Raw genomic sequence first — 13,920 nt, 5'->3', positions numbered from 1 at the left:
TTTGAGTTTATCAGAATCATTCACTTTCTTAAAGGACCTCTTCAAAGGTGGTTACTTCTTGCATTTTGTTTGCTTGTGCAACATTGATGTTTGCATTTAGTTTGGTTAATTAATCAATAAAAATTTGTGTGCACATGAGTGAGTGTGTGTGTGTATGTGTTTGATGTAGAACTAGCACTAAATTAAGTGAGAAGCAAAATGCAGACCATGTTAGTAATTTGATGAAATTGTTTGATTGAATACTCTTCCAGGTGGATGGCCATGAAGTTGAATGCCTATGTGAAGAGCAGGGATCGCTAGGCTGGGAAGAAACCTTAAATGTTACGAGTGAGCATCCTAGGATAGTAATAATAGTGTGTGTCTGCATGTGTGTGTGTGTGTGTGTGTGTGTGTGTGAAAAGCCTTTCCAGATAGCTTTTTTCTTATTTTTGAAGTCTATGAAAACTTTTCCGTTGTATGTATTTGTATGGTCTTTTTATTACTTTCCATATTTTGATGTTCAAATTGGAATTTACTAGTTGTCTTTTAGAATCAGTATATGGCCTTCTGGCTAAATTTGGCTTAATTCTTCTAAGAACCCTCAACACAACAAGGCCTTTTTTGCATTCAGTGGATAACTGACAACCAAAACTTTTCCCATTGATTACGGCTCCCTTAAACATAGTAGAACCCTGGGTGAAGTGTCAGTTGCTAAAGCAGATAGTATTTTATATAATATTTTGGCTTTAACTTCAGAGGAAATTAAAGTTCTTGGGAAAGAAGAAGCAGAATTATAACAGTTTAGTTAAAAAATATTTCATTCTCCTAAAAGCTGACGCCTTGACTGAAGCCCATATTTCTAAATGTTACAGATATTGCCATCCTGGTCCTGGTGCTAGTGCTAATTGTTGTCGGTGTTGGAGTTGTCATATTATTAATTCGTCACCACAGGGGTCTTAAGTTGAAGCAAAATCAGAGGTAAATTTGCATTTTCCTTGTATTGAAGAGAAACATTACTGAAAACCTATAAGCTTGTGGCCGTGAAGGATACTTGATGTGGGAAAAATATAAGCCTCTTAGTCAAGACCAGGTAACAACTGTCTATATATCTTGTCTCATCCAAATGCTTATCCCAGTGGCTTCCAAACTTTTCTTCAAGTTAGAATCATTTGGGGGCCTTTAAAAAATACTGATGCCAGCTCCCACACCCAGACATTGTGATTTAATTGTTATAGGTTGTAACCTAGGCATCAGTATTTTTAAATACTTCTTTATTATTTAATATTAACTGCTGGTTTGTCCCATAGATGGTACCAATATTTAATTTCCTTCTTGACAGCCCACCTGGAGACACACTGGGAGTAGAAAATAAAGCATACTTTGGCGATGAGCCACAGACAAGGAATGCGCCAGTCTTACCAGATACTCAGTCGCTACAAGTAAGAACCTTTCATTTGTAATAGTAAATTAATCAATAAAAAGTTAGTTGTGTATGTATTTAATGTGGAACTAACGCTAAGCCAAGTGAAGTGGAAGATGCAGAAGAATAATTTAGCATAGTTTCACACAAAGGCAGTTTTCAGTCTAAATGTGGGGAAGGGAAGGAGGGCAGGTCTGTAGCATGAAACATGAAGCAAGACACTATTTAATTCATAATAGGAGACGTTGATTAATTCTGACAGTAATTTTTACTTTATAGGAAAAATTTATGAACGTAGTCCATATTCTGGGCCATAAAACAAGTAAATCAATGGAAAAGAACGTAATCTATATGAAGTGTCTTCTCTGGTTATAATGAAATACATTAGAAACCAATAATAAGAAGATATGGTGAAAATCTCTAATTCAAAAGAACCCATAGGTTAAAGAAAAAACCAAAAGGGAAATTAGGAAGTATTTCAAACTGAATGAAAATGAAACACAACATAACAAAATTTGTGGAATGAAGCTAAAGCAGTAACTAGAGAAAAATTTATAGCACTAACTGCTTAACTTAGAGAAGAAGAAACCGTTGACCTCAGCTTTCAGACACTAGAAATAGAAAAGAAAATAAAACTCAATGTAAAGAGAGGGTAAGAAAAAATAAATAGCAGGTTGATGACCGAAGAAATAGAAAACAAAAACGAGAAAGAAAATCAATTAAAATAAAAGCTGATTTTCTTTTCTTTTCTTTTTTTTTTTGAGATGAGCAGTAAAACTTGCTAACTTCTACATTGACTGCTGTCTTATTTATCTAGTGCTTCTATAACAGAAATACCATAAGTGGATGGCTTCAACAAGCAGAGATTTATTTTCTCATATTTTAGGTGGCTAGAAGTCTGAATTTAGGTTGCCAGCTATAGCGGAAGGTTTTCTCTCTGTGTTGGCTCTGGAGAAATGTCTTTGTCTCCTTGAGCTTCTGCTCCTGGGTGATCTTCATGTGGCTTGGCATGTCTTTTCCCCCATCTCTGCTTCTTTTGCTTGCTTGTGTAACCTCTTTTATATCTCAAAAGAGATTGACTCAAAATATACCCTAATCCTGCCTCATTAACATAATAAACATAACCTAATCATTGACATAACCTAGCCCTGCCTCATTAACATAACAAACACAACCCTTTCACAAATGATATTATAATCCCAGGCAGAAGTTAGGATTTACAACGCATATTTTGGGGGTATCCAATTCAATCCATAACAACTGTTCAGAAATGGTAAGCATCAACACAGGTTATCAATATCACAAAGCAGAAAGGTGCCATCACTAGCGATTCTACAAGTATTAAATTGATAATTAGAGAATCTTTTGAAAAACATATTTCAATAAAATCAACAGTGTAGATGAAATGAAACTATCTCTGAAAAATACAAATTACCTAAGCCTGGTGAAGCTATAGATAGCCTGAATAGCCCTACATCTATTAAATAAATTGAATTCCTACTAAAAAGCCTTTCCACAAAGAAAACTCTAGGTCCATATGCCCTCACTGGTGAATGCAGCCAAACATTTGAAGAAATAATATCAATTCTTCCAGGAAACGGGAGAGAAGGGGGAGTCCCCAACTCATTTCATAAGGCCAGTATTTCTCTGATACCTACATAGATAAAGTCATTATAAGAAAGGAACATTACTGACCAATACCGCTAATGAACACAGGTGCATAAATTATTAAATTTTAGCCAGTTGAATCCAACAACACACAAAAGAATAATGCATCACCACCAGGTGGGGTTTATCCCAGGAATGCAAGGTAAATTTAACATTTAAAAATCAACCAAATCAATTCACTACATTATTAGGCTAAAAGAGTAAAATCATATGATCATCTCAATAGATGCAGGAAAAGTATTTGAGAAAAATCTAATATACATTTTTAATAAAACTCATCTAACTAGCAATATAATTAGGATTCTTTTTGTGGATGACGGTGTTCTGGTTATACAGTTTCATAGGATTTGAATGCTATGCCCCAGTTGTATATGTTTCATAAGTCCTGTGTTTTTTTAATGCACGGTATTGGGGAAAATGTCCCCATCCCCCCCAGGTACATAAAAACCAAAGCCCAAACCTACTGCCATCCAGTCAATTCCAACTCATACCGTCTCTATAGGACAGAGTAGAACTGTGCCATAGAGTTTCGAAAGAGTGCCTGGTGGATTCGAACTGCCAACTTTTTGGTTAGCAGTTGTAGCTGTTAACTACTATGCCACCAAGGTTCAACATTATAGCAGCAATGCCTCCACTGAACTGCCCTGGGGTAATTAGGAATACATAGCTGATACTTCTTTCTCTACTTATATGGTGGTCTATTATAATTTTTATCCGTTTATACTCTTTATTATGCCAGTGGCAATCCCCAGATGGTAAAAACAAATCTTGTCCACCCAAATGGACAGAAAATGTGGTATGGATAAAGATTTAAACTTATACTGAGATTTTCTGGCATGAAACCACATGAAGCTAATATCAACCTTGTATGTTTGCTCTGAGGTTTGTATGAAAATGTACTTAGCACAGAGTTTGGTATATGTTAGCACTTAATATATGTTCATTATCAGGAGCCCTGGTGGCATAGTGGTTAAGAGCTCAGCTGCTAACCAAAAGTTTGGGAGTTTGAATCCACCAGCTGCTCCTTGAAAGCCCTATACTGAGGCTATGAGTAGGAATTGACTTGATGGCAGCGGGTTTGTTTTGTTTTGTTTTTTTTAATGTGTTAATTATCTACTATGTTTTATATGCCATTGCATTTTCTTTCTTAATTCTGTTTTACTTAAATTAATGTGTAAAGCAAGTGCGCTCCCAGAGAAGAGTCAGGTAAAGGTGGCCTGAGCGTGCAATCAATGATGAGTAGTCATAGAAGCCAACCACAGGTTCGCATAGAGCCTGGGGCAAATATGTTACATGTATGCTCCCTTAACGGCTTTTGATGGAGACCCTGGGTGGCACAAAGGCTTGACTACTAGTCAAAAGGTTGGTGGTTTGAAACCACCCAGAGGTGCCTCAGACGACAGGCCTAGCAATATGCTTCCAAAAGGTTACAACCTTGACAACCCTATGGAGCAGTTCAACTTTGCACATATGGAATTGCCATGAGTCAAAATCAACTCGAAGGCAACTAAAAAAAAAAAAAAAGGGCTTTTGACTTTTTGGTTAAATAATATATCTCTAGCACCTAGAAAAGGGGCTTGGTAAATATTCATTGAATATATAAATAAGTTTAATTCACTACTAATGGTGGATACACCCTGACAAACTATAAACACAAATTGTCATAGGAGAGTTTTGGGCCCTAAAATCTCATGTTTAAACTATTTGTATTTTTTTTTTTTAATGAAATTTGATAATAAAGTTTTATTTGCTTGCTTGACACTTTAGATATACATGAAAGGTATCAGGTCCTCAGCAAAATTGTCGTTTAGAGAAGAGCTGGTCTGGTGTCCTCTCCCTGCTTCATCAATGGTGATTTTGCCTCTGGCAGGTCTTGTTTCCACTGCATCTTGCTTTATAGTTGTGTTAATGTCGGCTGTGGAGTCAACTGAGTCGCTGGGTGGTGCAACAGTTAATGCACTCAGTTGCTAACCAAAAGGTTAGAGGTTTGAGTCTACCCAGAAGCACCTCACAAGAAAGGGCTGGTGATCTCCTTCCAAAAATCAGTCATTGGAAACCCTATGGAGGACAGTTCTACTCGGACACACATGAGGTCACCATGGGTCAGAGTCAACTTGAGAGGAACTAGTTACTGGTGTGGGATTAACAGGAAGCACTTTAAGATATTACCTCAGCCAGGCATATCTACGTTTTAATAGGAAGTTTTGGAGGTCTTCAAAAGCCTCTAAGGTCCAAAGGAATGTAGCTGGTTGTGGAATTTCAGGCGTTAAGACAATTAGATATATTAAGATTTGGAGGCTGAAAAACCTGCCTTGTGTACTCACATCACAACATGTAAAGGGGCTCCCTCTCTTCTCTTATGTGTGCTTACTTTACATATAGGTTCTGAGATAGATGCATCTGTCGGAGGAGAACCTAGGGAAGAATACTGTTGACATGTGTTTGAATATTTGTATCTTTTCTAAGAATATATTCCAAGAATAGCTGGAAATTTTACCTTATGGGTTTGGGAAATATTTATTCTTGCTTGAATACTAACTGCAGGTTAACAAATAGTATCTCTTTTCACTAGCAAAGAACTGCACACTCCTTGGAGAGCCTTCCATCTGGCTTTTCAAGTCCCCACTACATCACACTGGTATGTTCCCAGTACCCTTTCTGTCTGCTGTATAGTATTCTGTGTCCATTTCAATAATAACTCCAATACCATTTAGCCATTTGTTGTTTCCGTGAAGGAAGCCAATAATATAACTCAGCTCTCTGATTTGAGGCATAGATTTTGATTTCTGGCATAGAGACCTACTTCTCGGTTGGGCTGGGATTAGAGTGAGCGGAGTGGAGATCAGAGTGTCTTTATTTAAAATGTTGGCATTGTTTATTATAAATTCTTGTGCATTAATTTTTATTTTTAAAATAATGCATTGGTATTATTTGATTATGGACTTTTGTTGGTGCCCTTCCCCTCCCCGCCAATTTCTCCTGAGGTGAATGCCCCACTTCCTCACACTAGTCCTGGCTCTGTTTCTCAAGGGTAAAAACACAGTGATGGTTGCCAATGAGGTCTTGATCTACCTGAGAGCTTTCCACTAGAATGCTCAATTAACTGTGGTTGTATCTTCCCTGGATCAATATTTATGAGAGAGAAAGAAATTGGTATACACACAATACATTAGAGACTGAGTAGGAAAAAAGAAAAAAGTCATAGGATTGCTAGGGGTCAGCAGAACTGCCAAGGCCTCTATCTCTTCATGCCAGGGTCACAGCCACAGAGTAGAACACTTCTTATTCAGAACAGAGCCCTGAAATCACCAAGGTTCTTAACCTGTTTTTAAAATAAGCAGTTCTCATTAAGTTCTCATTTCTTTACTCATAACTAAAAAGGTGTGATCATAGTGGTTTCAGTCCAAGGTTCCACAGAATCCTCCATGCACACAAAGGATCTCAGAACCTGCTGCATGGTAGGGGGTGGAGCTGAATGAGCATATCTTCCCATTCCTCATTCAACCCATGCAGCCCATTTTGAACAATCAGTTTTACTGGGATTCCAATAAAGATATTGTTTGAATAAAAGCTCTGATGCTTAAAAAAGTGTTTAAAACCCTCTTATCAAATACATTGTTGTAAAGATTGGCAAGAAGGTTTGTACAAGAAAAGATGGTTACTGATGAAACTTCACTTAACCAGAACTATCTATCCCTCCACTCTATCCCGTAGCAATTTTTAAACCATCTTAGATTTTCCACGGCAGAGGAGGTGGTGGGTATTTGCGTCTCTGTGTGTGTGATACAATATCATTTATTTTTTACAGAAACCTGCAAGTAAAGATCCAAGAGGAATCACAGATCCCAATCCGAGTGCCAAAATGGTAGGTTCCTGTGACAGATAGTACCTTTTTAGGCTCTCATGATAGATAGTACCCCTCCCCCCCACAACAAATACTAGCATCCTATTGGTATCCTTTGCCTGCTCATTGATTGACTGAGGAGATTCTTTTTCCTTATCAAAGTAATATGATGGTTGAAATTGTTTTCACTGATGTCTTAAAATTCCTAACAGATGATTCTACATGGCATGTTGTAGCCCAAGAGATTTCAACCAGACCAGAGGAACAAGTTAGAATTCAACAGCATCAAAGCTGTGATACATTTTAGAAATTATAATGAAAAAAAAAAAACTTTTTTCTCAATCTTTGGTTGGCTAGAGTATACATAACTGTGGATGCTCTTCAAGTATTTTGAAGGGCATAGTACTCACAGAAAAAAGTGTAATTCCTAATGGAACTGTTTCCTTCATGACTGCTTTATCAAACTTTTCATTTACTCTATCAATCAATAATTATATCTGAAATATGATTTTGTGTTTATATTACTATGTCCATGTTAGAAAATGTATTGAAATCATTATGATTTTTCCCACAACTTTCCCCAACAAAGTATCCTTACAAGGAACCCTGCACACACTGCCCTGTTGGAGGCTGATTGATAAAGAAGGATGTGTTCTAGTGGTCCTTCCATTTCATGATGATAAACGCCCTCCCATCGCTGAAAGGTGGAGAGTAAAAGCACTCCTTTGTGCAAGCAAATGGTTGTATGTAGAAAAGCAAAATGATTTTCTATCTTTCGTGATATACTTATTCATTTCATAATAACTGCTTAATTAGCGGAGATCATGAAAAGTCTGAATTAATGTAGTACAATAGAATCTATAAAGTTTATTCTAATTAGATATAAATGAGTAACTGAAATACAATATGTTTATAGCTTTTACAGAAAACAACTTATTTTTTATCATCTCTTTCTATTTAGAGCTTGAAATTGGATATCCAAAATGGCTGTGTCAGCCTAGGTTGAGAATTCTGGATGCAAGATCTTCACAACATCCCAGAGATACATACTACACAAATTTCTGGTAGTTTTGCAAATGCTCTTTCTTCAAAGACTGGAAATGTTTAAGAAAAACAACTTCTTTCTGTAATATTTACCTGTAGAAAGCACATCTTCCATAGGCATATGCTACAAAAAATTTCTCATGGTTTTTTCAAATGCTCTTTAGTTTTAAACTATAAAATTAAAGGTCTCCGTTCTCTAGTATTTTTCTACAAAGCATTAATCTAGTTACTGTTAAAAGACTCAAGACATTGAGAATAATAAATTACAACCCTGAGTCTAAAAAGCAAAACGTGACTTAAAAGAGGTTGGTTCTTTGGGGACATAAAGGTACTTTCCCTTATTTGAACATGACATGGTTACCACTAATTCTGGCCTAAATGAAATTCTTTCCTGCAGAAAAGCCAAGGAAAGGAACACAGGAAAGCATGTGATTCCTTTAGTTAATGAGAAGGTAGATGGTAGGCCTTGCATATTTCCTATCAGTGAAGGAGGCAGAAGTTTCTCAGGTTTTCTAGGATAGTCACCATCACTACAGAGTGATCCTTCAAATTGTGGTGACACGAAAGAGAACATTAAATGCTCCTGGTAATTCTAAAATCTTAGGTTTGCCTTTCTAGAGTTCCTTATAAAAGCTGACAGAGAAGTCAAAGGGTTACAAGAATTTCAGAAAATTAACTCCAGCTAAGAGGAAATATTCATAATTTCCATAGAAGGTTTTGAGATCCTTCTAATATATGGCTTTGAACACTTAATGTCCAATTTTCTGTGCCTTCTCGCCTCACCGCTGTCAGTTTAAGTATGTGGGGTTGTCCTGGGAATGATTTCAGCTATATCTTATACAGATGCTTCCCAGCGTGTTCTCCCGTGTTCTCTCTTTTCTTTTTGTTGACTGTTAAAGCTACATGCAACTATCTTTGCATTTACTAAAATAAAAATTTCAAGTGCTAAATGGAAAGTTTCTCGTTCAATTAAATAAAGGTTGCAAATAAAGGAAGAAAGAGGGTTGTCCTTGGTGAGATATTTGTTGCTATGCTGACATGTTTATATGCCCTAGAGGAGAGAAAGAGCAGCACAGGACAGAAATGACTCAGCACTTTTCCCCTAGGCAGCTTTCAGTAAACATTTGCTGCTCTAAGAATATTGATAAATGTGTATTGAAAGCAAGTACTTATAGAATATGCTAACTTAAGTATTTTATGTAAATTGGTACAAAAAGAAAAAATGTCTGATATACACTGTTGTTAAAAAAAAAAAAATCCTGCTGCCATCCAGTTGATTCTGACTCACAGGACCCTATAGGGCACAGTAGAACTGCCCCATAGTATTTCCAAGGAGTGGCCCATGAATTCGAACTGTCGACATTTTGGTTAGCAGACGACCATATAACTACTGCGCCACCAGGGCTCCATACTATTGTTAGGTGCCATCAAGTAGTTTTCAACTCAGAGCAACCTCATGTGACAGAGTAGAACCACCTCATGGGGCTTTCTAGGATATAATCTTTATGGAAGTAGATCGCCAGGTCGATTCGCCAGATCTTTTCTCCCACAAAGCTGCTGGTGGGTTCCAACTGCCAGTCTTTTGGTTAGCAGCTGAACACTTTAACTATTGTACCACTGGGGCTCCTTTGATATACACTAGCCCCATTAAAGCAAACAGTAATCCTTCTGATTCCCAAACTGAAGGGACAAGTACATAACCAAAGAGTTTCATATTTCCTGAACAAATTTTCTACTGATGAACAATCTATATTTTGGTGATATCTAATTCCTTATTAGATTCCTTATTCCCTCCTGATTCCTTATTCTTGTTATTGTTTCCATACTTGTTCCAGAAAACTCAGCCACTCCCCTTCCCTCACTTTGATCCCCACATTCAATTAACTACTAATTTCTGGTGTTTTTTTTTTTTTTAATTTTCTGTTCTCTCTAATTATAAATATGTTTGGTACCCCTTAAATCTTCCTGCCTCATTGCTTCCTACATAAGTAATAACTCTAGCTTTCTAGTATGCTTCCCTTTTCTTCAAATAGCCCCAGGAAACTTCTGACAATTAAGCCCCATTTATTTTGGTTGGTGATTTGAGTACAACCAAAAACACCTCAGAAGAAAGGCCTGTCAATCTGCTTCTGAAAAATCAGATATTAGAAATCATATGAAGCACAGTTCTGCTCTGACACACATGGGGTTGCCATGAGTTGGAACCAACTCAGTGGCAGCTGGCAGTGGGGAGGGAGGGGGAAGCTCTCCACGTTTACCCATACTACTTATCCCAGGCTTTAGAGACTTTACCTATACTCCTTTCGAATGTTGCCACTATCGATTCTTCGGGACCCTCTCTTTCCAATATTGTCTATAGGTTACCATAAAATTGCTATGGCTTATCCCTTACCAGTTACCCCCTTGTAGGCCCAGTTTTGTCCCTGGTTATTGACTCAGGAATATACATCAGGAGTCCCAGTCCTCCTCGGGAATGGAGGTATGTGAGGAGTTGGAATTAAGTCTCCAGACCCCATAATCAGTTTTTCAGGGATGAGCCGTAGATGCTTCCATAGGCTCCATACAATTCCCAATGTTCTCTAACGCTAAATTTTACCTCAGCCCTACAACTGCACTTCTGACCCCAAAATATAGTATCTCACCCCAGTCATATAGAACCTCACTCTCTAGAACTAAAGACCTGCCTTCATTGTCAGCCTACTTAACTACGATCCTGATACTTTCCGGCTCTTGTTACCTCCCGGGAGTTGGGGAGTGGGAGAGGACTTGTATTCTTTCTCTTGAACTGACAGGAACCCTGTTGTGAATGGACAGACCTACTAGAACTACAGTGTAAGTACTTCTGTTTTCCACCTCAGCCCCTATGAACTTCTTGCTGCCCTTCCCCGTACATGGATTCAGAATTCTTCCTGATGCCTAAACTAGGACTGAGCTTGTTGCATCTTTGGGATGCTGTGTCTTGGGGTACTGGGTTATCCTCTGCAGCTGAGTCAGCTCTCCTCTGCCCTGGACAGAGATGGATTTATCAGGAAGTTAATGAAGCTTAACCCTCCCAAGACCTTTTCTCTAATTTTATATTTACATTTTTCCTTAACAATCAACAGAATTGATTTGGGAGAGAGAAAACTCAAATGATTTACCAGTAACAGTGGCAAAGTCTATACAAATAGGAAAAAAACTCATCTTTGTTAGCCTGAGGTTGTGGTCACAGCTGGGACAAGCAATGGACAAGGCTGAAATTGAATTGGAGAAACCTGGAAATGAGAGAATCGTGGATGATTTTGGTAAGCTCTCCATACATCCCTGGACAACTGCAGAATACGTGCATGGTTGTGGAGAGACTCAAGAAAGTGCCACAGAAAATAAAATCCAAGAGAGGATTGAAAACTAGCTGAATTTTTCTTACCAACGTAAATCCAGCACAGATCAATGGCAGAGGGCCCAAAACTTTACAGGCTCATAGGATTTGTGCAAAGCCTTTGCACAAATCACTGGCTGACCACTAAAGTGAAGCAGACCCAGAGGCAACCCACAGAAAAATAGGGTAAAGTATAAAAATAAACATTACAACCTGAGAAGAGACATCAAAAGCTGCAGGGGATGAGGGGTGGGAAGGGATAGATTCTACAGTTTAACTCCAGGCAAGTAACTTTTAAAAATGCTGCAAAAAATAAATCAGATTCATATTTTTTATAACATATTATCTTAACCATGGAAACCCTGGTGGCGTAGTGGTAAAGTGCTACAGCTGCTAACCAAAGGGTTGGCAGTTCAAATCTGCCAGCTACTCCTTGGAAACTCTATGGGGCAGTTCTATTCTGGCCTATACGGTCGCTATTTTTTTTTTATTATTGGGTATTATCTTAACCGTATTTTTACTAGCAATCACAAGTGCATATTTACAACAGTACTGCCGGGAATGCAGTGATGGTAACCCAAAACAAAACAAAAGCCCTCACTCACAGATCTATCTAGCATTCAAGTCTCAATGATCTCCCTAGAGCCACTATGACTTTTCTGAAGGTACCTGTCCTGCCAAATGATTATGGAATTCAAAAGCTGTCATTAGAGGTGCTGGAAATAGAAATTCATATTTTCTTTTTCACGTGCAAATGGGTAGTAGGCCTGTAATGAACTCTGACTTAACTCATCAATTAAATTCATAGAATGACCAGTAGGTGGCAACATAGTAAACTAAATCTCAGCTTAAAAACCTGCTTCATGATTCTATCACTTTCTAGACAACACTAGGCCTTCAAAGTCAGGACTTTAAATAAACTTATTAAGAAATGTGTTAGATTCAGTCCCTTGTTATTGAAGATAGAAATCTGAGTGAATTTTCTCAAACAACACTTCCTTCCTTGCCAGGGTCGTTCGTTGAAGCAGACAAACAGGGACCATACATAACATACCCGAAACAAAAAGGGAGCTAGGCTGACAGCCTGAAAGCTTTGAATGGAGAGTAAATAAATCATATTTACTCTACCTTCTGGAGTCCAGTCATCTTGGAGCTTATGTGCCAATAGATCTAAATAACCCACTTTCCTGAAAACTACTGCAAGTGTCTGGTTTTTATTGTTTGTTTTAATTTTATTCTGTTTGTTTCTTTATTCTTTTGGAGACCAGCAAACTAACTTGGCCCACTACTCCATGGAAACCTGAACAGCACCCCTTTTTTCCAGGGATGTATAATGGATACTAAAAGTCAAGGGAAACCAGGGGCTGGTGTAACCGTTCTGACTTCGTGGTGGACTGGTGATGACAATTTATGCCCCTCAAAAAAAATTTTTTTTTTTTTACTAACCATTTGTTTTTTTTTGTTTTTTACTAATCATTACCAAGGAGCGAGAAACATCAGTTAGAGTCCTGAGGTTATTGGAAGCTTCCTGATCACTGTCTAACTAAAAGTCCAGCTTTTTTGAAGCTGGGGAGCCATTTTATAGAGAAGTGACTGTCTTCCGGGCTTGACAGAATCATGAACATCTTTCTTCAGGAAAAGCTGTAATTGTGAGCTATCTATAGTGGATAGTGAATATTGATTACTAAGAAGATATATATTACTTTAAACTTTAGGTGTCTCTAGGGACAAAAGTTATATAAAAAGAGGTCTTTGGGGTCACAGGAACGCTCATCTGGAAGAGATTGTATCAGTGCTGTTTTAGGGAATCTTAGATAAGTGAATTCAAAAGACAATACCTCTTGCTCAAGGATGCCAGCAATAGTGAGCAATAGTGAGCACAAGCATACCATTTATTGAGTGGACACTATCTGTGCTTCTAGCACTCCATAGGTATTATTTCATTTAACCTCAAAACAACTCTAAATAGTATTGGTATCATCCTTTTGGAAACCCTGGTGGCGTAGAGGTCAGCAGTTCGAGTCTGCCAGGTGCTCCTCGGAAACTCTATGAGGCAGCTCTACTCTGTCCTATAGGGTCGCTATGAGTCAGAATTGACTCGATGGCATTGAGTTTTTTTTTTTTTTTTGTATCATTCTTTTACAGTTTGAGAAAATTGAAATAAGAAAAAGTTATACATTTACAAGCAAAATTATTGCCACTAGGCAGCATCCTGTGAGCCAAAGGATGGCAGGGGTCAACAAAGAGGTGGAACACTCTGATAGAGCCATCATCCTTGCTTTAGTAAAAGCAAAATGCACTAGATGACTGGTCACTTAACACAGGCATGGAGAACATCTGCAGAGCACCTTCCAGACTCCAGGCACTTTCACGTTTCTCCCTGAACCCCACTGCAGAGCTCTGGGACAAGTATTTACAGACTAGGGGACAGGACTATGGGACAGGACACCAGAGCTCCAAAGGCGAAAATAATCAAGCTAGCGCACTCAAGCAACCCATAGGGGTATACCAAAACAAAATAAAGCAAGCAGCTATGACAAAGTAAGCAAGCATAAACTAATACAATAACTTATGGATGGCTCAGAGACAACAGTCAATATCAAGTCA

At 38.0% G+C, this 13,920-nt stretch overlaps 1 protein-coding gene across 1 annotated transcript in view; it reads left to right on the top strand.

The window, feature by feature from the left end:
• ADAM7 (ADAM metallopeptidase domain 7) overlaps window positions 1-13,620 on the top strand; it is an 89,588-nt gene extending 75,968 nt beyond the window's left edge. The window contains exons 18-22 of the mRNA XM_049865495.1: window positions 252-327; window positions 852-957; window positions 1,319-1,418; window positions 6,876-6,932; window positions 13,459-13,620. Of these exons, the coding sequence (XP_049721452.1) occupies window positions 252-327; window positions 852-957; window positions 1,319-1,418; window positions 6,876-6,932; window positions 13,459-13,620 (501 nt within the window). The remainder of the gene's footprint in view (window positions 1-251; window positions 328-851; window positions 958-1,318; window positions 1,419-6,875; window positions 6,933-13,458) is intronic.
• Window positions 13,621-13,920: the final 300 nt, after the last annotated feature.

This window comes from Elephas maximus, chromosome 22, assembly GCF_024166365.1.
Source record: "Elephas maximus indicus isolate mEleMax1 chromosome 22, mEleMax1 primary haplotype, whole genome shotgun sequence".
Classification (NCBI taxonomy): Eukaryota; Metazoa; Chordata; class Mammalia; order Proboscidea; family Elephantidae; genus Elephas; species Elephas maximus.
This window is presented reverse-complemented; position numbering and strand designations above follow the sequence as displayed.